The sequence below is a fragment of the Rhamphochromis sp. 'chilingali' genome, assembly GCF_963969265.1.
Source record: "Rhamphochromis sp. 'chilingali' genome assembly, chromosome: 7".
In the NCBI taxonomy this organism is placed as follows: Eukaryota; Metazoa; Chordata; class Actinopteri; order Cichliformes; family Cichlidae; genus Rhamphochromis; species Rhamphochromis sp. 'chilingali'.
This window is the reverse complement of record NC_137934.1, coordinates 36,460,246-36,486,344: the sequence shown is the minus strand read 5'-3', so window position 1 is coordinate 36,486,344 and position 26,099 is coordinate 36,460,246. Positions and strand designations below refer to the sequence as shown.

The 26,099-nt window shown below is 38.8% G+C and overlaps 1 protein-coding gene and 1 long non-coding RNA gene across 2 annotated transcripts in view; one reads left to right on the top strand and one right to left on the bottom strand.

Moving 5' to 3' along the window:
- Positions 1 to 660: 660 nt before the first annotated feature.
- Positions 661 to 26,099, bottom strand: part of LOC308399519 (anoctamin-4-like) — a gene marked incomplete at its 5' end in the record, with an annotated part of 53,553 nt that continues 28,114 nt past the window's right edge. The window contains 22 exons of the mRNA XM_080886834.1: positions 661 to 1,133; positions 3,427 to 3,630; positions 5,887 to 5,992; positions 6,949 to 7,068; positions 7,154 to 7,301; positions 7,388 to 7,540; positions 8,699 to 8,841; positions 9,688 to 9,785; positions 10,435 to 10,492; positions 12,077 to 12,188; positions 12,282 to 12,318; positions 12,578 to 12,742; positions 12,941 to 13,081; positions 14,203 to 14,285; positions 21,930 to 21,990; positions 22,443 to 22,539; positions 23,591 to 23,725; positions 23,940 to 24,061; positions 24,197 to 24,252; positions 24,948 to 25,054; positions 25,275 to 25,406; positions 25,484 to 25,528. Coding sequence (XP_080742960.1) covers positions 3,439 to 3,630; positions 5,887 to 5,992; positions 6,949 to 7,068; positions 7,154 to 7,301; positions 7,388 to 7,540; positions 8,699 to 8,841; positions 9,688 to 9,785; positions 10,435 to 10,492; positions 12,077 to 12,188; positions 12,282 to 12,318; positions 12,578 to 12,742; positions 12,941 to 13,081; positions 14,203 to 14,285; positions 21,930 to 21,990; positions 22,443 to 22,539; positions 23,591 to 23,725; positions 23,940 to 24,061; positions 24,197 to 24,252; positions 24,948 to 25,054; positions 25,275 to 25,406; positions 25,484 to 25,528 — 2,311 coding nt within the window. The 3' untranslated portion in view covers positions 661 to 1,133; positions 3,427 to 3,438. The remainder of the gene's footprint in view (positions 1,134 to 3,426; positions 3,631 to 5,886; positions 5,993 to 6,948; positions 7,069 to 7,153; positions 7,302 to 7,387; positions 7,541 to 8,698; positions 8,842 to 9,687; positions 9,786 to 10,434; positions 10,493 to 12,076; positions 12,189 to 12,281; positions 12,319 to 12,577; positions 12,743 to 12,940; positions 13,082 to 14,202; positions 14,286 to 21,929; positions 21,991 to 22,442; positions 22,540 to 23,590; positions 23,726 to 23,939; positions 24,062 to 24,196; positions 24,253 to 24,947; positions 25,055 to 25,274; positions 25,407 to 25,483; positions 25,529 to 26,099) is intronic.
- Positions 16,886 to 21,754, top strand: LOC308399521. Its single transcript, XR_013972192.1, has 4 exons — positions 16,886 to 17,139; positions 20,181 to 20,298; positions 20,690 to 20,833; positions 21,088 to 21,754. It is a non-coding gene; the product is annotated as an uncharacterized lncRNA (long non-coding RNA).

Genomic DNA, 26,099 nt, shown 5'->3' with positions numbered 1-26,099 from the left:
AGTAGCAGAAAATAGTTACTTTACCATGTTCACTTTTATTTTAACCTTTTCATTGGGAAATATATTTTAAGAAAATAATGAACCAATTGTAGAAGAAGTATGAGAGTAAATACTCATTAATAAAGTTATTATCCATTTGATTATTGCTGACTGTTTTTATCCCATTGGTTCGTATTGGTTTGCACCTCTAAAGAAAGTTGACATTTTTGCCTCTGTGGTTTTACTGTGGAATTAATTAACTAGAAATATATATGAGTCTGTTTCCTTGAAGTAGGAACTCAATTAAATAAATACACCTTTTTCACTTTTTAGTGAGTGCTGACTCACCTGCTATGAAAAAAAAGTAAAAATACGTTAAAAAAAAAAAGCTGGATGCAGTGAAAGAATTTTCCATATTCAATTTTTACAGTTGTCTCCCTGTACTTTTAAACCATGCATTAAACTTACCATGACATTTTTTTTTCAGTGTTAATGACAATAATGTCTAAATAAAAAACATCTACTGACTCAAGATATAATCAAGAAAGGGAAAGTCAAATGTCTTTACAATAAATAATATTTATTACTGCAGTTATCAATCTAAATTCAAGTGGAAAGCATTTCCAATATAGGCAAACTGTGGACAGCGCCATAGCCTTGATAGAATAGGTCTTTACATTACTTAATTTTTCTTGCACTACACTATAGCAGAGCATATAAGCCTGACATTCATTTAAATACATTTATTTACAGTGAAGCAAAATGTGAACTCCCTTAGCAAGAAGAAATGTAAACAGGGTTTGTTACCTAGTAAGCTCAGGAGAGTAGGTCCTCTCATCTAAAACAGAAAATGTGGAAAAGTTTCATCTTGCTTAAAATCTACATTCAGGATCTGAAGATGTACCCTGCTGAGAGTCCAAACTGGAAGGGAAAAAGTAGCAAATCCCACTGCCAAATGTTCCAGAGCACTTCTCTTAGTTTTGCAGACATGGGCTCCAAAGTCACTGTTACGGTGAGCTAGATGCAGTTCAGAAACTGTCCAACAGGAGGGGCTGGTCTGACATAGCAGGAGGAAGGGATGAGAGTCCAGTACATGCAGGAAACCCGGCACTCTCCCTCTGCTGTGCTGTGAAAACCAAAGACCTGCTGACTACCTGGAAATAAGAGACACTCGTGTAAAGCTTGCAAACACCGAGAAACATTTCAAACAAACAGCTTTATTTACATTTTTTTGGATCGCAGTTTGAATACACTTTGTACTGAATATACACGGCATTCATCCATGGCAGCAGAAAACTGCTTTTAATGTCATCTTTTGAGCAATAACTTGAACTGTAGCTTAGTAACTTTACTCTGTAATGAATTTAAATGTCTGGGTTTTAGTCCAGTAACAGAAAATGCCAACTAAAAGTGACTATAACACTTATTAAACACAAGAACTTTCATTTCCTGGTCATACAACTGTACATTTATTAAGTCGATATTAGATGGGCTTTTGAATTTCTGTGGATAGACTGGATATAGATAAAAAACATAAACCAGGCTTTCAATCAGTTCACATTTTCAGTCAGAACTAAACGTTAGCACAATTTGCTAGTTAGCTAGAGTAAATACAAGACTGCAACAGCTGTTCTGGTGGACTGAAATTTGTAGTCCCCATAAGAAGATGCTAGTTGTGAGTAAATGGCAACTACCAGAGCTGAAAACGGAAGCTAATGCATTAATGCCAAATACTGCATTTCCTCAAGACTGTCTCCAAAGACCCCCTTGGTAAAACATCATAGCGGAAACAGGGACGCTTACAGCCTTATACAAAAAAGGCTTTTGGTCTCTATAGCTGAGTCACACCGCTAAGTATTTAATAACTCGGACTTTTTAAACTTTTAAAACTTAGCGGTAAAAATCTTTAAAAGGTAGTAAAGCCAGAACATTCTCATTCCCAACGCGCAACATACTGACAATTTCTCACAGCCCGAGGAGTCTCATAGTGACGCGAGAGGTACCCTTCTGCGTCCTTATGAGATGCTCCAGATTCTCAATTGAATCCAACAGAATGCCGCTCGTGGTGGGAACACACGCTTCGAGCAGAGGCTCCAGCCCTCGCTTCCAGCCTGAACCAGAACCTTAACCATAAGCTTAAACCTATCACGTAGTGTTTTCCAGAGTGATTCATGATCAGAACATAAAACACATTTACATGTATAGATTCATTCCTTTCGGCTCTCATGCCTCAGAATGCGTAACATACCGACGATCTGTCACATGCGCCGGTATGTTATGCGTTGGGATGAGAACGTGGTGAGTAAAGCGGTAAATGCCACTACAAATCAAACCTCTCTGTGTGACTTAGCAGACACTTATGTCTGCATATGTCGCCCATCCACTTTATGGTATTCTAATTTTAGGCACTAAATACCGGCTAAAAGAACAGCAGTGGTCAAATTAATAACTTTAAACCATCAACATGGGTCTTCACCAGTGTACTGGTGTAACGCATTACAAAGTAAACATTACACCAGTAACTAATACAACGCATGCAAAGTAATATGATTCATCACATTACATGTGTCCATAATACTGTAATGTAATATGTTAATATGATACTAAATTCAGCAATTATATTGCAGTTACAATTATCTCTTTACGTCTGTTACAAAGGTTCTTCAGTTATCAGCAGCAGAAATGAAAAAAAACCCACCCCACATCGAACACTTTTTTTTTGTCTTGTGTACTTGCACTACAATCAACTGAATTTGGGTGGAGTAAAATGGTGGAGCGGCATCAGCTTTGAGGAGTTATGTGCATCACTTTTATTTTAATTTCACAAAATTAACACAAGCCCACAAGCCACATTTTACTGATAAAGCAACTTTATTTTTTGCACATGTCTGCACAGACAGCATGCTAAGGCAAAGCTAGCCAAAAACCCAGAGTATATGCCGACCCCAACCCAGCAACCAAACGCTGATCTTTAATAGGCTTGATCTTCACTTAGTTAAATGATGAGTCATCAGACTTGAAGCCTCTGTTTCCACCTGTTCATGCCACTTAAGTAGAATCACTGCAGCAGCCCCTTTGAGGTTTCTTTGCTTTGTGTTCATATGCAACTACTAAAAGAAAGATTGTAGGCCTGTCCTCACTAGGATAGGGATTTGGGCTGATGTGTGGGACTGTAGCCTCAGGTTTGTTAAATAGTAATTACATGACACTGTGTTTCAGGTCATTTTACAGAGTAACTGGAAAGTAATGTAACGAGTAGTGTAAAAATTTTTTACTCTTTCTGGTGAGTAATTCAGTAACATACTTACATTTAATAAAAGTAATAAAGCAATACTTTTCCTAAATAACAACCCCAACGCTGGTCTTCACAAACAAATAAATGACATCGTGGTAGCCATTTTTGATATACAGCCTTAATAGAGCTGAAGAAAATCTCTCTACATGTACCTGTTGGTGTGTTCAGGGCCATTCCTTATGGTGGACCCTGTCTTTCTTCTTCTTCTCGTTTTTTTCCTTTTGCAGTCTCTCCAACTCAGCCTCATACATCATCTCCTGGATCAAGTATTTCTCCCTGCGCATTCTGTCTCGCAGGTCCTTGGGAAGGTCGGGGATCAGGTATGCGATCAGAGTCTTGATGGCAAAGACCATATGCTACAAAAACACAGAACTTTATCAGAAATCCCAGAGCTATACCTCCACTATGCTAAGAACTTTGAAGTGATAAGATGCAGTAATGCTTTTCTTCTTTGATTGTTATGTCCTAATAGGAAAGACTGGCTCTTTATCAGTTAAATGCTTCACAAAGCATAACAAATGATTTGAAAGATGGTAAAAAATTTCCGAGTGACACGTTTATTTGAGCCTCTTCTCTGATAAATACACTGTACCCGAGCAGCTCTAATCTGGATTTATAAAATGCTTTTTTTACACCTCCTAAATCTGGATTAGTTGCAATGTTACTTAGAGCGTGTGAGCTAAAATAGAAGAGTGCACTCCTCCAGCCGCTGAAAGCTGGAACAGGTCGCTCAGAATGCCAAACACAGGAAGCAGAACATGTTTTTTTTAAATTGCATGACTCTATTTTGGTCACAGCAACGTTAGAACATGACTGGGCTTCTGTGGCTGCACTTTTCTGCAATTCATCAAATCTTTAGTCTCTAAATGATTTGAGTTGATGGGTCATGGTTAAAAATATTCACTAGAGCCATGTCTCTATTAGGCTTTTTTAGATTTGAGAAAAATATTGAGAAAAATACAGTTCTATGAAAATATATTTAACCCCTTCATGATTTCTTACTTTTTTGCATATTTGTAACACTTGCATGTTTCAGATCATTGAACACCAGTAAATGCAAAATGCAATTTTAAATTATTTTTAAGGGGAAAACAATCCATCTAAACATAACTGGTTGTGCCGCCCAAGAACTGCAATCAAGTGTGCCAACTGGCAATGAGTCTTTCACTTCATTGTGGAGAAATTGAGGCATTCTCTTTGCAAAACTGTTTTAATTTAGCAACACTGGAGGGTTTTCAGACATGAACGGCCTTTTAAGGTCAAAGATTTAAGTTCAGACTTTGACTAGTCACTCCAAAACCTGAAGTTTCGTTATTTTTAGCCATTCAGAGGTGGACTATCTGGTGTATTTGGGATCATCGTCCTGCTGCAGAAGTGAGCTTGCGCTTCAGGGCATGAACTGATGGCCTGACATTCTCCTTCAGGATTTTCTGGTAGAGAGCATAATTCATGGCTCCACCAATTACAGCAAGTTGTCCAAATCCTGAAGCAGCAAGGTAGGCCCAGATCACCACACTGTTACAACCATGTCTGCCTGCTTGTATGATGTTGTGTTAGTTTTATGGCAGATGTTTTTCTTCTCTCGCCCCAACCGGTTGCAGCAGATGGCCCCGCCCCTCCCTGAGCCTGGTTCTGCCGGAGGTTTCTTCCTGTTAAAAGGGAGTTTTTCCTTCCCACTGTCGCCAAAGTGCTTGCTCATAGGGGGTCATATGATTGTTGGGTTTTTCTCTGTATCTATGAAGCGCCTTGAGGCAACTTTTGTTGTGATTTGGCGTTATATAAATAAAATTGAATTGAATTGAATAGAATAGATGTAAGATAGTTTCTGGCAATTGTGAAACGAGCCTTTATGTTCTTTTTGGTCAGCTGTGGCTGTCTCCACCAACTCTCCCCTGGTGCCATTGTTGCCCAGTGTCTTTCTTATTTTTGAGCCATGACCTTTGACCTTTAGGGACAATTTACGTCTGCAGTTCTCTTGTAACCTCCTTGATAAGTTGCTGATGCACTCATAGAGAAATTTTGGAAGGGTGGACTTTCCTGTGAATGCTCCAAGTTTTCTCCATTTGTGAATAACGACCTCCCTCAGCCTTAGAAATGCCTTTGTAACCCTTCCACCCCGGTGTCGATGACTTTGTCTCTCATCTGTTCTCTCAGATCTTCTTGAGTTTCTTTAGATCGTGTCATGATGTTCCTCCTTTATGAGATCTCTTAGACCTCTTCAGCTTCTCAGACAGGTTCTATTTAAGTGAATTCTTGATTCAACAGGTCTTCCTGGGTGTGGCTCGTAATCTAAAACAAATTTTTCTAAAAAAAAATATGGTTCACAACAACTAATTCACCTAGACTAAGGTCGAGGTAAGATAGCTTTTTTGATCAATGAAATCATAATTTAAAAACTGAAATTTGCATTTACTCTTTTTATCTTTCTATAAAATTAGAATTAGTTTGAAGGGGGAAAGAAGGGAGTCAAGTACTTTTTCACAGCACTGCTGGTTGGTCCTGATAAATAAGAGAGAAAGGTGAAAACCTGTTGACAAAATAATAAGAAGGAATCCAATTCCAAAGGCAGCCTGCAGCCTGCTGTCATTTGTCAGTGACTACAAAAGACTGACCTCAAAAACAATGATGAAGGCCAGCCGGGCTGCCAGGACGTGCCAGAACTGCAGAGTGTAAGAGTAAGGCTCTGCAGAATCTGGAGGCTCCCTGTAGTCACGATACCTAAAAGGGGAGGGGAAAAAAGAGAAAGGTCAAAGTTCATCCTACAGAAACACTGATGACTCATTTACCGTATTTCCCGGACTACAAAGCGCACCTGAATATTAGCCGCACAAGCTAAAATCCGGGGAAAATCATGTTTTGTACATACATTAGCCGCACCTGACTAAAAGCCGCAGGTGTTTCAATGTTGACTTATCATATGTAAGAGAATATGCACAAAGGGAATTGTCAGGAAAGAGATGGCTGTTTGGAGAGATCACTTTTATTAATATTTTGAAAAACAAGTTATGGGTACATATTTGCACATGTAGTACATAACAGTAGCCTACAGCACACCAGAAAAATAGATTCGGACTACCTTTTAGGCTCAGGTGCAGTAACACGGCTTTAACAAGAAGAAAAGTCAGTCATTCACCATCTTTCTCGTAGCGTACCGCTACTTTGAAGTTTGTTTTTCGCGTTACTTCGTACGGCACTACGTTGCCTGGCGGACGGACATGTGACTAACATACCACTCTTGAACCCCGATCCTTCCGCCAGGCAACGTAGTGCCGTACAACAGCGGAACACACAAAACAAATCGTCTTACGATATGACAAAAATCATGGACAATCCATAGAAAAGCCGCACCTGACTAAAAGCCGCAGGGTTCAAAGCTTGTGCAAAAAGTAGCGGCTTATAGCCCGACAATTACGGTACTCATATTAGTGAGCAGGAAAATTGGGATACTGGCAGAAAATGGGGCGTTTCCAAAATGATGTTCTGTAACTTCAGTTCAATGTGGATCTCAGTAAGATCACTCAGTTACCAGAATTGTGAATAAAGTAGTGGATTATCTTATAGTTGACCCTGTGCTTTTAGCTGAAGCCTTTTTAAAATAAACAAACTTCTCTTCCCACAGTGTTTCTGTTTTCTACAGCTGCCTCAAAATAACAGCTTTTCACTTCTCACACCACCTGCAGTACTTCACGGCTTCTCCAAACAGCTCCGAGCCATTCGTCCTGGGGTGCGACCTCCTCTCAAAATCTGACACCCGGAAAACTGAGAGACTGGCGTTGACATAACCCATCATGCACCTGCGGCACATACGGGAAATGATTTTACCAACTGCAGCATGCAGCAACACAGAATTAAAGCAAAAACTGTGAAATCATCCCTCACCCCTCCCCTGCTCGGCCCTGACCAGCGCAGGGTCCGTACTTGTAGGCGTAAACAAGGCGGGGGATGAAGTCCGAGGTAACGGCGATCACAAAGGCGTTGGTGATGACGGACAAGATGCCGATGCCCTCCAAAATGCCATACCAGATCCCTGCCAATAAAGAATGATTTCAAAGACACCCCACAAACAGGAAAGTGTTTCTGTAATAAAGGAACGTACTGCATTTTACTCTTTACCTATGTCTTTGGCTTGTGATGGCAGAGGGCGTCGCCACTGTGTGACAAACTTGTAAGCGTCTAAACGGATCTCGATGATGTTGTTGATCAGCGCCAAGAGAGGGGCCAGAGGGAAAGCTGCCACGAAGATGGTGGTAAAGCCAAACTGTAAAACTGAAACAAACAGTGCAAGACTTCAGAGGCCTGCACTACAGCCGGCCACGGCAGATGCCTGGTTCTGTTTGAGGTTTCTTCCTGTTAAAGGGGAGGTTTTCCTTCCCACTGTCGCCAAGTGCTTGCTCATAGAGGGCTGTCTGATTGACGGGGTTTTGCCTGCATTAATGTTGGGTCTTTATCTAACAATAAGAAGCACCTTGAGGCGACCGTTGTTGTGATTTCTACTCAATTTAATTACAAGCAGGATTTGTGGTTGCCATGGTAAATCCAGACATTTATGCTGCACAGTAGCCTGCTACCCTGAGCAAGCTACATTTATAAAATCTCTGTCTATTGACCACTCAAAGCTCGAGCAGGCCTCAGTGCACAGATATTAAAAAAGGCTCTGTTTGTTTACTACTCGCTGTAAGTTTTTGGCTGTTTGACATCACCATGGCTGGATCATAAAGATCATTAAGAATAGGGATACATTTAAGGGATTTACAATCATATCTACTCATGCACAAATATGAAGGAATGATACTGTTGACCCTAACCTTTATTTATCGAGTTGAAAACCAGTGTTGTGAGAAGGTTTCGCCTGATTGTGGTTATTAGGTTTAATGAAGCCAGACTGTATAAAGGTAAACTAGCTACCTTGAACATCAGGCATGTAACAAAAACATGCCTGATGTCCAACATCTCCTTTAGATGTTCATCATGCTTTCAAACAGTTTTTTTTTAGACTGGAATTTAAGAATTTAGAGTCATGTTATTGGCTGCTGCATGAATGTAAGGCAGTAGTTTCTGTCCTGTTCAGCTCTTTATGACTTGAAGAAAGCGTATAGTGGATTTATTTGAGCGATTTCAAATCTGGGAATGGGTGAACTTAAAAACTGTAGGATGAAAATCCAAAACAATGATCAAAAACATCAAATGCACCTTAAAGCTCCTTAAAGCACGTGGAAAAGCTTCTAGCTCTAATTCAATATAGTGCAGTGTCAGAATTACATAACATGGATTGAAGCTGCTGGGACCAAGATAAAAAAATTGTTTAGATAAATTCTGAAGATTAAACTGTAGAGTGCATTTTAGGATAGCCTTAAAATACAGAACTGATATCAAAGGTTACCAGCAAAGCGTATTTCATTCATATTGTGCTTGCATCCAACATACTCATCTCCAGGTATTCATCAAACAGTCCATAGGCATTCATTGGCTGTAGGTTAAAATCCCTCTCCCACTGTGGAAAGCCAGCCTTTGCATTTTGGCCGTGTTCTCTCCTCAGCCTCCGCCGCGTCCACCAGTTCTGCATCAGTCTGAGTAAAAAACAAAAAAAAACTGGGCATGATCTTCTTGTGCAACTACACTAAGTCCAGGTGTTTCGGAACACGAGAGACTGCTGTTTTCAAGTTTAAAAGCTCTCCGGATCTGTTCTTAAACACAGTACATGTAACCATATGGTAACTGGAGCTGCACACAAGCACAGTTGAGTAATATGGGAATGTTATTAGCTAGGTAAATGACCATAAGTAAGTACTGGTCAAATGATTGATTTAAAAATAAATAAATAAATAAATTTATAAAAAGCACGAAAGAGAAAAACACTTTATCAAACAACAAAAAACAAAATGGGAGTGAGACCAGTTTTGCAGTAGATGATGAATCACAAGGTTAGAAAAGCAGGATTCATTGCCTGGGGATCATGAATGTTTACCATGGCAATAGATTCAGATACGTTCAGCACCTTTTCAATCTGACACTACGTTTCTCGACCAACATAGACTGTATATAAACGACGGATGTATCCACTGTGATGTACCCAGCTGTGAACAACAGTTTGACAATTTTGCCATAACTGTGTTTTTTTTTGGTTTGTTTTTTTCAAATTTTCAGATGACGTAGAGTTACAGAGTTGCCAGCTAATGCTAGCACTGGCTAGCTAGCTTGGATAGCAAGATGCATTTGCAATTCAGCATTAAATAAAATGGGCTAGTAATGGGCTAGAATTATATATTTTTGTAGTTACTCCATATACATACACGTAAGAGGTTGCCATAGTAACTAGCTCCATATATTTTATTTTTTACACCAGATGCTGCTTTTTGTCTAAACACATAACAGGTTTATATTATTTTAAGGTTACAGCGGCAAATGGAACTCACGGGTAGCCGAGCTCCATAAAGTTGTTCCACGTCTGTTTTAGCACCATGATGATTCCCATCTGCATACAGAGGTCAATGAGACAGCCACTAGGATGGCACTGAGGAGACAAGAAAGAGATAGCATGAAATCAAACTTTAGCCTTTGCCAACATGGTGTTTTAAAGTGTAAACAAAAGAGTTTCATTTTCAAGAAGGAATCCAGGATCGCTAGAACTAGTCACTGTTATAAGCATGAGTCTAACAGGATTTGCAAGCATCACTTGCTGGAAAACACCCACTGCAGCAATGCAAGTGCAGTTTATTTTGGAAAGGCTATAGTCACAACCTGTAATTATTTTTCATACACTTACGATTATGATTTATGCCTGCAACCTTTAACAGCTTTTTAAATGTGCAGCCGAGGCAGTAATGTCTTTAAGGACAATAATGGTTCTGCATGGGAATGAAAGGCTGACTGAGGCTACACTTGTACTGTACATGTCACATTATAGAGACTTTTTCCATTTCTGCTGCTGAGGGAAAACATTAGCTCAGCACCTAAAAGCGTCGGCTCAGGCCTTTTGTCCCCTTAGACCACTCCACTGTATTATTTCCCTGCATGTTCCCAGAAGTACCACTTACTAATGATGGGGGTTAAATGCCTGGTGGTTAGCCATACAGTAATAGCTTAATGCCCAAGTTAGAAATATGTCAATCCATAATGCCTTGCGATTATTCCCCACTGGGAAAAGGAAAGTCATTACTCACTTCTTCCAGTTTCCAGCGATTTATGAGACGCAGATATGAACCAGGTCGACCTGTGAATCTGTAGGCCAAGGGTCGAAAAAAAACAACAGGAGTAAGGAGTTAATAAAAGAGCACACAATTAGAGCTACATGTTTAGCGTCACTATAAGCTACGTTAAGCCCAGAGACGGCTTTGCTCAAAGTCTGTAAAATGTATCAAAATGGACCCGATGGTTAAAATTATAGATGTCACTGAAAAATAAAAACTCTTCTAGATTTGAAAGCCTTGGTAATGCAAAATGCCAGTTTTCTGGTACTGAAAGACCTGAGACATCTTTGTATCCCTTTGGTTGTCCTTTTAAGAGAGATTAAACAATTTTCCTGTGACACTTTATTACTCTTGGATAATTACAAGATCCAGAAAACCTTAAACTTATTCCTAACTGTACTTAACAGGACAATTTTGATGGCTTTAAAGGCATTTTATTTCGTGTAACAAATAAAAGCTGGAAGATTAATCTAAATCAGGGGTGGGCAACTCCAGGCCTCGAGGGCCGGTCTCCCTGCAGGTTTTAGATGTGTCCTTGAACCAACACAGCTGATTTAAATGGCTAAATTAGCTCCTCAACATGTCCTGAAGTTCTCCAGAGGCCTGGTAACGAACTAATCATGTGATTCAGGTGTGTTGACCCAAGGTGAGATCTAAAACCTGCAGGACACCGGCCCTCGGGGCCTGGAATTGCCCACCCCTGATCTAAGTGCTCACAATAATGTGTGTAAAGAAACAGGCTTCGAGAACAGAAGTACACAAAATATACAATGCTGTTATAGATTCAATGAGATACACTGCGCTGCATTAGGTTACATTTTGTAAGCTACATTTTACATTTTTTACCTAACCAACAACCAACCAGCATTTGAACGTCAGCTGTATAATTTACACATACAGTACTATCATTGACCGTCAGGAAAATTCCAATTTGTCCCTAATTACACAAAAGGTGAACTCTTCAAAGGGTATCAGGATAACTATCCCCAAGCAGCAAGGCTGAAAGATGAAGCATATGATCATGCACCAAAAACTGCAGTTCCTCGAACGGCCACTTGAAGCTGGCTAAAAAAAAATGAGGCAATCTCCACAGACTTCTATTTTCAAAAGTTTACAAATGCTCTTCCTGTTTAAAGTAATATAAAACTTAATCTCTGTCAATGGGTTATTCACAACTATACAAGCAATTCAAGCAACCCCCCCCCCCCAAAAAAAAAACATCTCTTTAAAATGTATTAAGGCTATTCTGATTTAAATAATAATAATGGATTGCATTTATATAGCGCCTTTCTAGACACTCAAAGGGCTTTACAATTCCACTATTCATTCACTCTCACATTCACACACTGGTGGAGGCAAACCATGACAGGTGATTGCTTTCTTATAGGTCAGCTGTACTAAAGGATTCAGTATATTTTGTTTAAGACTTTTGGATATTCCCTAATGACTTTAATATCACAGTAAAATATACAGGCCCCTTTGCTAAACAAGGCAACTAGCCAGTGTAAGAATAAGTAATAGGAACTCAGCTACGTATATTTGTGTGAAACTGGTTACATGATTCAACTAATACTGGTCCTGTCCTGTATTTGTAAATTGCCTGTGACTTACTCACCTTCCCAAAAAGAAGGCGATGTAGAAAGTTGAACTGTTAAGATTGACAAACTGAAAAAGAAACATCTTGAAAGTAAAGCTGTTCTCCCACTCAGACTCTGTCCTCGGTTGCTCTGTGGTTAAACAGAAAGAAGGAGTTCATTTTAAGAATATCGTAACATTATTCATACAAAAAGAAATTGCAAAATTGTCTGTCACCAGCTTACCTAAATTGGTAAGAAGCAGAGCAACTTTTTCATAAAGCTGTAAAAAAGGGTGAAATTAAATGTATTTCTCAAGGTATTTCTCTAAATTTATTGTCTAAAAATGCTGTTAAAAGCGTTAGAAAGCTATCAAAATAATGATAATGATAATCTTATATGTATCCGTGTAACTATTCATACAATGCATGAATTAGCCGTTACATTTAAAACAGTATTTATCACACCTGAAATAAATGCATTAACTATTTCGTCATTGCTCTACTTCTGCACAGTGCAGTCGAAAAATAGCAGAAACTTACCACGTTAAGGAGCATGATGATGCAAAAGTTGATGCATACTGCCGTGCCCGTGGTCGCCACCTGAGAGTTGTTCCTGATGAGAGCCCAGCCGAAGGCAGCGAAGGTACTGACAGTGATAACTCGGTAAATGACGATGCCAAACACGGCAGCAATCACCACCAATATCTGTGACGTGACAAGAAAAAGAGAACATTTCAACTGTAAACACTTATGAATGTATATATGATAACTGAATTTTTCAGTCTATAAACTGAGAGGTCTAGTTTTAGATGGAACAATGGAAATTGTAATTGCAGACAAAAAGCAGTTGACACATTTAGTAACACATCTTTTACTTAATGCTCACTTGCTCCAGAAACTCACCATAAAGAATATTCCAGATGTGGAAACGATGAGGCGACTGTATTTGTCAGAGAAGGCCTGGTAAGGTTCAGGTTTTCCAGATATAGGGTTCATCCTCTCCTTCTTTGAGTATTTGGCCTCAAACTGCGGGCGTATTTCTTCCTGAAAGATAACAGACTACACATATGAGCATAAACTGCAGTAAGAAAGCACACATTTAGTTACTAGTTAGCAGCCATTTCTGCTGAGAAGTTTTTCACAGGATTGCATAATTGAGGGTGCAAGTCACAGGCAGTATGAGGTATGTATTAACACAATCTTCACAGAAGTGGAAAGCGTAAGGACTCAACAGACTTCAGTTAGTGGGATAAATGACATGACATGTCAATGCAATTAGAAAAAGACTGAACAAGTACTACTTTTTTTAAAAGGGTTACCACGGAGAAAGCTTCTTCTTCAGGGTATCAGCACAAATATTTAATACGAACTGTGTAAAGCACAGATCATGGGTATCATGGGATGTACCACCAACAGATAGAGGAAGTCTCTGACGTCAAGAAATCCTACCAGCGGCTAGAAAAGGCCACAGAGGTTCTGATTATGGCAGCACAAGAACCGGCCCTAAGCACCAGATCTATTTGGGCAAGAGTCTAGCACAGCCAACAGGACTCAAACTGCAGGCTGTGTCCAAAGGTGCCTGACACATAGCAACAGGATATAATAGCCAAGCTGGGACAGTGTAGAGGCACAACCAAGTGGCTGCAAACCACCCTTATATCCTCAAGCTCTGACCAAAAGCCTGTCTTCTCACGTTACGTACAAAGCAGATTGAAATTCTGAATCACATTTACATCGAAAGAAGAGCAGCCTTCAAAGAACACATTCACTATCTATTATGTGATTGACAGATGATGGTTGGAGGTTGATACACAAGACAGGAGAGAACATAAAAACCCACAGAAATTACATTATGACAGCTGTGTGGGTCTTTAGTTTGTTCGTGCTTTAATTGTAGAGCTGCAGATTTTCAGTGACTCATAAAATGAACTGAGACAGACTTGACACAGGCTCTTAGTACACCATCTCCACCTTTTTAAATATATGCTTTGAGATTGACATGGACTGAAAAGGGTATGAGTAGGCCAACATTTCTTCAGGGAAGAAGTGCTTGTTCAAGAAAAAAAGAAATAACTAGAAATATAATTGACTATCTTTTCCCTCCTAATTTCTTTTCATACTATTTATTTATGTTAAAGGGAGCAGATAAGCTACAGGACTTTTACCTCCTCTTCTTCCCAGTCAATGAGGTCCCAGTCATATGCGAGGACAGCTCTGCGTCTCTTCCAGAACTCCAGGAAGACCGTTGCTGGAAGACATGAACAAAAAAAGTTTGCATTGCGTCCTAAACAGTCCCCAGGATGGGATTATATGGCTCCTACCAAGCACTAATCAACTTTCTATTAAATTTCTTCTGTTAGATGATTCTTCTGTCATTGTGTAAACAATACATTATTGATGAGCCCGTCATGTTTTTGCAGATAACATGCTTCAAATTTAGACGTACAAGTCTTAATAATGAAGAAATCGTCACAATCTTTAAATATTTGGCCTGATATTAATCAACAAGACAGATACTTGTAATAAAAAGCAAAGTGCATGGGTCAGAAAGCTAAGTCAAGCTTAAAGTCTGAGTTTTCTGTTAAACACATAACCCAGGCTTTGTAGTATGAAGCAAGTTCAGTATACTGAGGGCAGTTTTCCTGTATCTGGATTCACTTACCCTAAAATTGATGATCAGAAAAACTTTAGACCCTCCTACCATCCGTGCTTAGAAGACCAACAGGATTAGTAGTGTTATTTTCCAGAGAACTGATTGTTCAGTTGGTGCTGATTTCATATCTGCACATATTATTCCAATAATATGCTCCATATGTGGTTATTGTCTGGACCCCAGTTTCTTGTATGCGTACACATACTTGGCCAGTAAAGCACCACTTTCAAGACACAGAGATGGCTCAACCCATTATTGTAGTACACCCCTCAGATTCATCTTGTAGTTTTGGACTGCAACAACTTCGCTTGCTTAAAGCATGCTAGCAAGAATTGTGTCATGTTTCTGACCTGGCGTTTTGAGTTTATTCTGTATTTTTGAGTTTCTTATGTAAAGTTTGTGATTATAAGTTATTGTGTTAGTCTTATTTGGGGTCTAGTGGAGTTTTAGTTTAGCCATTACTATCATCTGTCTCCTTGGCTTTTGTGTCTTGTTTCTTGTCTAGTCTGTCATGTCATTGTCAAGCTTGTGTTGTCCTGTCTCTCCATGTTTCCTGTTTTATTTTGAAAGTCTTGTGTTTCTATATTCAGTGAGGTTTAAGTTTACTTTTCCCTCTGATGTCATTATGTTCTTTCTAATCAGCTGTTTCCCCATGTGTTTCCACTTCCCCTGCGCACTTCCTGTGTGCATTTAGTCTGTGTGTTTTCATTCATTTCTTTGGGTCGTTTGCTATGTTCATGCTATGTCATGTTTCTAGGTTTGTTTTTATGTTTTAATCTTAGGTCACCAAGTTTAGGTTATTGTTTAGTTTCGCCTTTGCCTCTTGTAATGTTTTCCGGCCTTGAATAAACGGCTTGTTCTTAGATAGATTAAAGATTTGTTTTGCATGTTTGTACTCGGGTCCTCCTCCTCACTCCACACAGTCAGCTTCTCAGCTAGACTGTGACAAACTGTAGAAGGACGCAAGAGCAAAAGCTGTTCTTGCTGGCTGTTGCAAAGAACCAGGTTGATAAAAGTAAACCAAAACAACAAACCTGACCAATTAGCCTAAAGATGCTCAAACTCGTAATAGAAAAATAAGAAAGTGCAGGTAAGTCTGCATTAGGGTAGCTTCTACAAATTATGCCTTTTTACAATACAGTGGTCCCTCGTTTATCGCGGGGGTTATGTTCTAAAAATAACCCGCGATAGGTGAAATCCGCGAAGTAGCCAACTTAATTTTTTTACAACTATTATAGATGTTTTCAGGCTGTAAACCTCCTCATGGCACACTTTATACACTTTTCTCAGACATGCATAAACATTTTCACACCTTTCTCTCTCTTTTAAACACTCTCAGAGCTCAAGCCTTCAAATAAGTCCAGTACTATACTGTAGAATGACACCAAAGGCACCCGCGGTTGCAAAACGTTTCATCGACATTGTTGTGTTTGTTGGGGAGAAAACCTACAAACATACAGAGCAGCACTTCAGAGTCACACTGCTAGTGAAAGATTTATGTAAATTTAACAAGCTGAACACATTCTGTACTGTACAGGAGACACGGCATGAGATTGATTGACAATGGTCTACAGCCAATCAGGATCTAAAAAAACAAAACTAAAAAAACTAAACTAGCAAACAAAAAAAACATGGAATATTGCACAAAAAAATCCGCAAAACAGCAAGGCCACAAAAGGTGAACTGCGTTATAGCGAGGGACCACTGTATATATGTAATTTGACCAACTCTTTATATAAAATAGGCACAAAAGATGAAACATTTCAGCTTTTATTTGTTTAAATTTTAAAACATCACTAAATAAAAATAACGTGCATCACTCTCCGGGTAAGAGAATAGTGTTTTGGCCATTATTTTCTACACCACAGATCACAATGAAGTTTAAATTACTGACACAAACTGCCAACACTGGTTAATGAGTTAATCTTTACTATTGCTTCCGAGTTGATCTTGCACTGTGTAGGGAAATGCCTACTGGTCTTCTGGATCTTTATATATGCACTATTAAGTTAATCCTAACTGCAGAGTGGTAAATAGTGAGAGGTTGATATGATGCCCGTGTTATCCAACTGTGTTGAAAATGGCACGTGTCAAAGTGCTTTCTGATCCAGTGTTTACAATGCACGACAACTCAGAAAGAGTGCTGAGCCATGGAAGTTAGATCCTGCTGAACAAAGTCCTCCGGATGGCTTACTTATTGCAGACGCTGCTCAGATCAGAGGCCTTCATCCTCAGTGTTTCAAACACAAGCTTTTCATTTATTTTCTCTGTCATGCCGTCTGAAGCTGCATAAGAGAAAGGTATTTTCAGAGCGAACACTCAGCTGTATGAGCAAACAGCAGGGGAGAGAACTTCTGAGGAACCTTAATGAGGGGATTTCAGTGGATTCTGTGCTGCAGTGAAACCCAAAAATTAATTCGGACAAGCGGCGAGAAGCAGTGGATGTAAGGTCAGTACATTAATGCGCTTTCTTTTTGACTTTTCTTTTAATAAAAATAGAAAACTGGTAATGTTTTTGCTGTATTTGCAGACTTCAAACAGTGCTCTGAGATGCCAGCGCAGCTGTGAAAACAGCTTTAGTATTCTACACTGGTTGTTAAACTTGGCAAGTGTTTTTATATGTGTAGTTCAATGTCTAATAAATGCAACTATGTGTATTCAGGAATTATCAATTATTATACAGAAATAAAAAAACTATTTTGTGGAGTTTAACTTTGTACTATTTAGAGCTCAGTTGGGTGCTTATTTGTTAATTACATAAGAGCTGGTTAACTTTGTTAGTTGATAAGATAAGGGACTAGGATTGCAGATTTCATTGTAGAGTAAAAATGTTGTAGCTCCCTATCAAGATCCCAGTGTCCTGTACAACACCATATTACTAACAGTTTTAGTTTTAGTAGGTTGTTTATAGAGGTTGTTTGCAGAACTATATTAAACGTAAACATCTTTAGTAGCAGGGAATGCCCTCTATCGATCTATCCATGCTAACTGGGTGACTGTTATTATGTCCTCTACTGAAAAGTGAATTATTTAAAGTGCCGCAGTTTTTACATTTTTTGCCTGTGCGAAGCTACACAATCAAAGCTGCCCCTTTCTTCCCGCAGCACAGATTAAATATACAAATTAAAGCAGCCAAAAGATAATCAGCAGTGATGTTTAGCACCTTGCTGTCAAGACTGTCGCTGCCTGTACTGTACCATATAATCTTCAGCAACACTTTAACATGTTAAAGTAAGACTTTAAACCTCATTTTTAACCGCTGTGTTGGACTATCACATTATTACTTCTGTGATAGGTGCATCCTAGGTGCACCTTCAGCAGCATTAGAAGGTGCACCTAGGATCATAGTCAGAATCTTAAACAGATAAAAACATGCCACATACATATGTCATCAGGCATTTTGTTTTCCCAGAGAGGAGCATTTGATTTACAGGCTTATTTATAGACAGCACAGCCCCACCAGCTGTGGGCTGCTCAGTTTAAATATCCATAGTATTGATACCAATGTTGGTATTGTTATCGGCTCGATACTAGCGAGACAGGATCAATGCTTTCGTTTGATTTTCTCCTCTAGGTTCATTAATTTGCTCAATCATGAATGAAAATGTCTGAATACAAGGATACTTTTGTGTTGACTCTCAGGTCAAGTCGTTACATTGTAGGTCTGTGAAAGTGCCAGTTGTAAAATTTGTGTAAAAACTGTGAAAGCTGTGTTTGGTTTTATTAAGTAACACAACAAAACACTCTAATAGTGGAATTAAAATTCAAAGACATGTAGGTGTATTCAGAAGAAGCATATTGAGGATAGATACTTCAAAACTTATAACAAATAAGCCGCTGTTATCCCAAAAAGTTGATTCAGTTTATCTGGACGTTGCGTTTTCAGTGGGAGAAACGTTTGATGTCTCAGGAGTATCGGAACAGTTGAGACGAATTTTCTCGAAAACACAGCGTCTCTGAAGCTTTTAAACCCCAAATCGCGCTGCGCTGCGATCCTTGGGGTGGACCAAAAATTGGTCCACCCCAAGGATCGGGTCCCCCAACACAAACAGAGTAACATAGTGTACGCTGTTAAGTGCCAGGATTATTGCCAGGATTTATACATCGGGGAAACCAAAGAACCTCTGACTAAGCGGATGGCACAACACAGAAGAGCTACCTCGTCAGGCCGGGACTCTACTATCTACTCACACCTACAGGCCAGTGGACTCTCATTTAATCCTGGACAGGGATTTAGGACTGGTCTGATGTGGGGAGTCAAGAAGGAGGGGGCCTAAGGGTACATCTGTCACCATCTTACAATGCTGTGACTGCAGCCATTTCCCAATTCTCTGTGAATGGTACTCATGGCCACTGATCAATGACCAATGGTCTTTGATCAGTGGTTATTGATCAATGGTCATGACAATTTGCATATTTATGATCAAGGAAATGACCTCACAGCCCATTGTTCCTTCAGTGGGCTGGTTTCAGTCATTGAAGGGCAAATGTACTGTTTATAAGATTGGGGAAACCTGCAGTCAGCTGAGACTGAAGCAGTCACTTGGATGAGTGACGAAATGTTTCTCCCTCTGAAAACACTAAACATCTGTGATAATGGTCCTGTAATTACGTGGTAATGGATCAATACCAAATTTTGCAGTATTGCATACCACTAAACCAAACTGTGCTCATCTGAAGCAACGCTCAAATTGTGTTTGCTTCAAACCTAACTAACTAGTAACTAACTGCTAGACCTACAACAAATCATTATCAGATTATCAAACATTGACTGAACCATGATGAGCTCTTTTACATGCCTCAGTGGCTCTCTATGAGGGTAAATGATCTTAGTAAATAACATCTGAATTCCTAATAAAAGCAAAAAAGACATTCCTACATAAAAACAGACTAGCCCAATGACGTCAGACACGACATCATCAGCACTATAAAATTCAGGAAATGGTTGATCGATAGACAATAAGTTTTTTCACTGAAGTTGTAGTTTACTAGGATGTCTTTGCATAAGAACTCCATGTGCTCAGGTTGTTTCTTAACTTTTTTTTTTTTGTTTCATCATGCAGAGTAGACAATAGACAATGCCATGAGCCAGTTGGTACCAAAGTATGCAAATGACATCTACAAAAACTGGAAAAATCTGTATTAAAGAAAATCAAAGGAATCATTTTTGATCACATCGTGCCTTCCCAAGCAAGTTTTAAATTGCATTTTGAAAAGTTAAAAAGCCAGCGATTAGTTGAAAGGACGTGGTAGCTTGCTGTAACGCTGGTCTGAGCTTTTACAAGCTGTAGAGTATTTGTTTTCTTCTGGCAAATTTAACTTCTATATGAATGGATACTGAGCTTTCCTTTATTTAGTTATACACAGCTCACAAACACAAGTAACTCGTCCACCGGAGCTTTTAATTTAACTTCTTTTCAATGACAAGCTGGAATAAAATTCCAAGCCCAGCTGATCAAAATCCAAATGCCCGTTGTTTTGCCTTCACAGCAAATCTCCTGGAGCAATAAGATCTACCTGATGGGGCTCCTCCAGAACCAGAACCAGTCTCTGGTCTTTTCTCAACCAGAGGTCATCCACTTGGAGTCCACAGCACAACAATCAGCTGGTACTATAATATTTCCAATGCAAAAGAGTCCTGATTCTGTACAACTACTACAACTTCAGAAAACAAATAGAAAAATGAGATTTTGTTTGCACTGTTTTATTCAACAGTTCATTTGTACTCTTAGGCCCACCCTAGAAAACTATGAAAGTATCAATAATGACTTTGTGCCTCTTTGAACACTAAATGTAGGCATTATCTTTTATCTTATCCAATAATTAGTTCACGTTGAATGAAGCTACGCCTCATTTGTCTGTACATTGTATTTATGAAAGTAATCAATGGTAATTCATAATAATTATAAAGAAACAAAGGTCCAAGTTTTATTCCTGTTCTGTCAGTCTGATTTGTTAAAGCCTTTTTGTACCTCTTCCCTCCTTTTTACCCTCAACAGTAAACAACATTGTCATCGTGCTGTGTGTGTTGATCTTCATCCTCCAGCTGTGTTTAGCTCTGTTCTTCATGCTGAGATGTTTTAGATATGACAACAGAATACGAGAGGCTCTCAAACAGCCGACCGATGTTAAAAAAATCCTTGGTGAGCATCTGTTGCTACTCTATTTTTTGTTCTTCCTTTACATAGGTACTCAAATTAAACACAGTTCAACAACATTTCTGATTATATATGTGAAGATCAATGTGCAGGAACACCTGTTAAAGATGGTAGTTATTTTTAAACATCAACATTGTTTTGATATGTATCATTTTGAGTTTAAGCTGTTAGAAATGTGACTTTTGAGTAATTTTTCTTTATTTTGTGCATTTTTTGTGCTCCATTTTTCTGTCACTAAGGCATTTCTAAAGAGTCCAGGGATCACCTTTATGATGCTGCTGGTTCTTCATCACCTGCCGTGTCAGCAGTGGAGGAAAGTTATGAACAGCCCACAGGTTCCTTAAGTGCACCGCACATATACTGGGACCTTGTTCAGTAGTCACGTGTCTAACAGTTCAACCAGGCTTTTAAACAGTGTTAATGAAACTGTAAATGTCTGTTTAATCTTTTAAATATATAAAATTCGGAAATGTTTTGTTTTTAGAGTATTAATACTAATTGAAAAAGAAATACAAACGACTGATGTTACTGTGTAATGTGAAAATCTTTGATAATATATAAAATAGCTGAAATAGCTCTGTGTTGAAATGTTTTAGTGTCTTCAGCTATTGGCTGCTGCTTCATTCATTTTCAGTCCATTCCTTGTACGTGATGATTTTTAGGGGAATTAACTGGGGTTTTTTTTTGTTTCTGTTGTTGTTTTTCAGTTAATTTTTATCATGTAAACAATATACAGAGAGTCATTTAGGAAAAAAAAAAATTAAAGCAGAAATCTATCCACCTATTTTGATCTGCTTTACATATCAAACAGGAGTGGGAACAAACAAGTGCACGTTTATTTAATCCTGAGGCTGAATGGAACAAAAGACAGCCAACCTGAATATAGTTAAAGAAGCCTAATTTCCATGTTCCCTGCAAAATACAAATAAATGAGGGATGGCTCAAGGCTTTTGCACAGTAATCTCTATCTTTTAGAAAACACCAGAAGAGGTTATCAGACAGTGCAGCAGCACAGCACTGTACGAACCTCATTGTTATGTGTTTCCCTGCTGCATTTTTCCAAAGTTCAATGTTAACTTACCCCACACAGCCATGAACACAGCAAAGAAAACAGTGGCCCCGTTGTCGAATAGATGGGTGACCTTAAAACGAAGACAAGATCACACATTTTTATGTCAAAAAGCAAATTTAGGAAAAATCTACACACCTGATTCAATGAGATGCATAAATGTCAAAGATTTTAGTGCCGGTTTATGTGCAGTTAGTATGTTCCTAAGAATACTTTTGGATGATAAAAATGTCATTTTCATCACAGTGTTTCCAAGTAGGATGAGATGATTGAAGGGTGAGAAACTGAGGACACTGCACATTCATTCATAAACTGGTAGCTTGTGAATCAAAACATAGGGCTACCCCAAAGCATACCCTCATTAATCTCTTTTTGATGATACTTCAAATATACAAATATTTCAATCCTACTGGACTCATTTAGTGATAGACAGCTTCTTAACACATATTTATTTAACTAACACTGAGATCGGCTACTATCACAAGTATCAGCTGCTGGGAACATTTCGTCCCCCTTTTCATGTACCTTGGCGTAGATGCAGCTGTCTGACAGTCTCAGGTAGGGGCAGTACTGGTCACAGATGGGGCACATGATGATGTCGTTGGCCTGGCAGATTTCTTTGCTGGACGACGACAAACAAACGACCAAAGCATTCAAGTAGGACAAGAATTATAACATCCAGCAAGAGACAAAGTCACAGAAAAACCCAGACAAACGCAAGTCTGAGTTCTCTTAAAAAATACAAGTGCAAAACGTAAGTGTGTGTGATCTCTGTTCAGGTAAATGAAATTATGTTCTTAAGAAAAGTCATTACAGAGAACATTTGCTTCTGTGTGAGATTTTTCAGCCAAAGAAGCCTGCGCACGTTTGATTTTCTGTTTCAGTTAAGCAGCATCCAGTATAATCACGTACAGAGGACAATTTCACACTCTGTTGCCTCATCTCAAATTGCAAATTACAGTTAGCTCCATAATCTGTTGGACAAACACACATTTTTTGTAGTTTTGCCTCCGTATTATCACTGCAGTGAATTTTAAATCAAACAGCCAGGATATGATTGAAGTTTTTGTAAACATAAACGTATATATAGTTTAAACGAAGAGGCTCCAAATTCATTTTAGTACTGACTGAGAGAGACAGCAAATACCTTAGGAGCAGTGTTGGTCAAGCTACTTGAAAAAAGCAATTAGTTGTTAATTACTGATTACTTCTCCAAGAAAGAAATCCTGTTACTTTACTGATGACTTATTTTCAAAAGTAATTAGTTACTTATTACTTATTTACATGCTACACAACAGACAACAGACCTTTCCACAATAAAGCAACAGACCTTTCAGCCCAATTCTATTTTTTCTGCATAATCATCACATAAAATTGAATGAAATGAAAAAGTCTCTTTTTAAAACTTGTTAGTTTTAATCTTCATGCATCAAGCAAACATTAAATTATATGCAACAGTCTTTGACTGAAATAGAAACATTTTCAACACATTATAGATCTAAATGTATCCAAATGTATGTAAAAATAATTTAACGTTTAGTCTGCTCTGCACACGAGGATTCGTGGAAAGATGCAGCAGTTTGAAGAAAATAATGCGTCTTCTTCTGTAGACGCTCAGAGTAAAGAATAGCAGGACACACATGTTTATCACTACAGAGAGGAGGTGTCTTTACCTGACCTGGCAGTGCTCCAGAGTGAAAAGCCCGTACAGAAATACCAGTAGGCCAACTAGAGCTGCAGGAAACAGCATCCCCGTGTACCAGCCGAGCCAGGCGAAGTACAGTCCGATCTTCTCTCCAAAATACCTCCTGGAACAACAGCCGAGCACAAGCGGAATGAGAAAAAACAAGTTTGTTCCCTCAGAATGGCCTCAAAACTACACCTGTATGTGGTAAAAGCTACACAACACATCATGATGTCTTAACTAAATTTTATGTAAAGATATTTCAGCTATCGCTACCTGATGATGATGATGTTCTCATTTCAATATACTTTCAGATCTAATTGTGTGCATGTAGTTACCTGACTAGATCCAGCGGCTGGTACTTGTACCAAACCCCCCACCAAGCCCAGCACTCATACAAGAGGTGCCGATGGTTGTCTGCTCCGTGCGTTCTGATGGAGTTTTTGCTGTGGTAGCTCCCCTGTTAAAGCATGCATATATATGTTTATGTACACATAGACATGATCTCTGTGTGTGATATAATATCACAGCAAAGAACTACTTCAAAACAGGTGGTGGAAATGAATGAGTGAAAGGTTTCTAGCAGCCAAATTACCTCATGAAGGGGGAAAGCTGCCTCGTATGAATTATTGCTCAAAAGACGATTAAGCCCTGCAAAAAAATTAATAAATAAATAAAAGAAAGAAAGAGAATCATTAAAGGAGTGAAGTCAGGTGGAGCCATACCGTTTCCGTGTTCACATTTAGAATTTACCGTGTGAATGCATAATCAAATCAAGCCTTGCATGAGAAGACGGGGTTTCATGCAAACACATTCATTAAAAACCTCATAAAAATTGAGTCAAAATTTTGCAGCTGGGGGTGTTTTACAGATATCGGCTGAAATTCTGGTCCCTGCAGAAACACCGTTTGAGCTAAAGAGGATTTTTTCATTGTTGTTGATGTAATGCCACAACTAACCACTGGGATAAAATCAGGAGAAATGCCTGTAAGTCTGTCATAAAAGGATTTTGAGAATTCATCCGGAGTTTTTGAGACAGCATGAGCTGCCATTTTTTATGGGCCTTGGATTAATATGGATCAGATAGGACTGTCTGGTGTTTTTTTTTTTTTATAAAAAGGCATTGATAAACAGGAAATAGTAATATTAAAATGTTATAAAACCATATTTAAAGTCTGAAAACTTACACATAAGCTTAAAGTGTAAAAAAGAATGGAAACCAAATGGATTTCTTAGTCAAATATACGGTGCTTATATACAATAATATTCTGGTGCATTTTGTGCATTGATATGTATTTTTTTTTTTTTTTTTTTTGGTAATTTTCATTAATTCTACAGAATCTTACCCATCTTAGTTTTCCCCTCCTCATATTTGACCCGCTGCAGGATGTGGTGAACGATGCGACTTCTGGTGGCGTTGTTGAAAAATGTATCTTTGTTGTGGATGATGAAACTGGAGTGAAACAAACTGGTTAGAACAAGTCTGTCTGCCCTGACTGATAGGTTTTTTGTATATACGTGCACATATGTAAGTGCAAAAGTGTGTTTTACACTGTGCACCAATTTGCATATAAGAGGCTAAAGTACAAAAGAGGGAATGGAAATGCACCAGCTGGCGGTGTAAGATTAAGTTCAAAAAGTCTCTCGGGGTGGAGCATTCCTCAACAACTCACTGATGGATCCTCGATCGACTGAAGGGGGCGGTAAAGCTCTCGTTCTCCTCCAGGTCGGGCAGCCTGTCATTGTCGAACTTCATGGGCTTGCGGGGAAGCCAGCCGCGGAATTTGTTGATGCGCTTCTCCATCCTGCAAGAGAAGCTTCTGTTGAAGCTGCAGCAGTGGGGGTTTGCTTAGTCCACTTACACGTTGCCATGGACACTCACCTGCTCATAAACTTGTGCCGTCGGTGCATGTAGAAGATTTTCCTCCTGGAAAACGGAATGTTGATGAGAAGAGAAGAAGAAATTCATTCAGGATGCTATCACTTGATAATTAATTCATTAAATAAATAAATACAACCTTACAACCAATTTGGGCTTCCATCTATTCAACAGTGCAATAAATTCCACAGAGCTTAAAATTACTGTGTGCACTGGGTTTTAAGATATTTTTATAGAAATAAGCTACAACTTTCAGCTAATGGATCTCATTAAGTGTTAAGTGTTGTTTTAATGGTGATTTTATATTACCGTGTTAAAACAGTGGGGCATCATCTAGACAGAAATGGAACAGGGCAGCCAACATAAAACGAAGAGCTTTTTTGCTTTTTATACTGTATCTTCATGTATGTTTGAATAGTAATTATTAAATATTATATTTATAGAGTGCACAGTCACCTCAGGGTGCTTTATATTGTAGAGTAAAGACCCTAAATGAGGGAGCACTTGGTGAAACTGGGAAGGAAAAACTCAATTTTTACAGGAAGAAACCCCTGGAAGAATCAGGCTCAGTGATCTGTTGGGGTTACATTACACTACATGCAAATAACTTCTGTTTGTG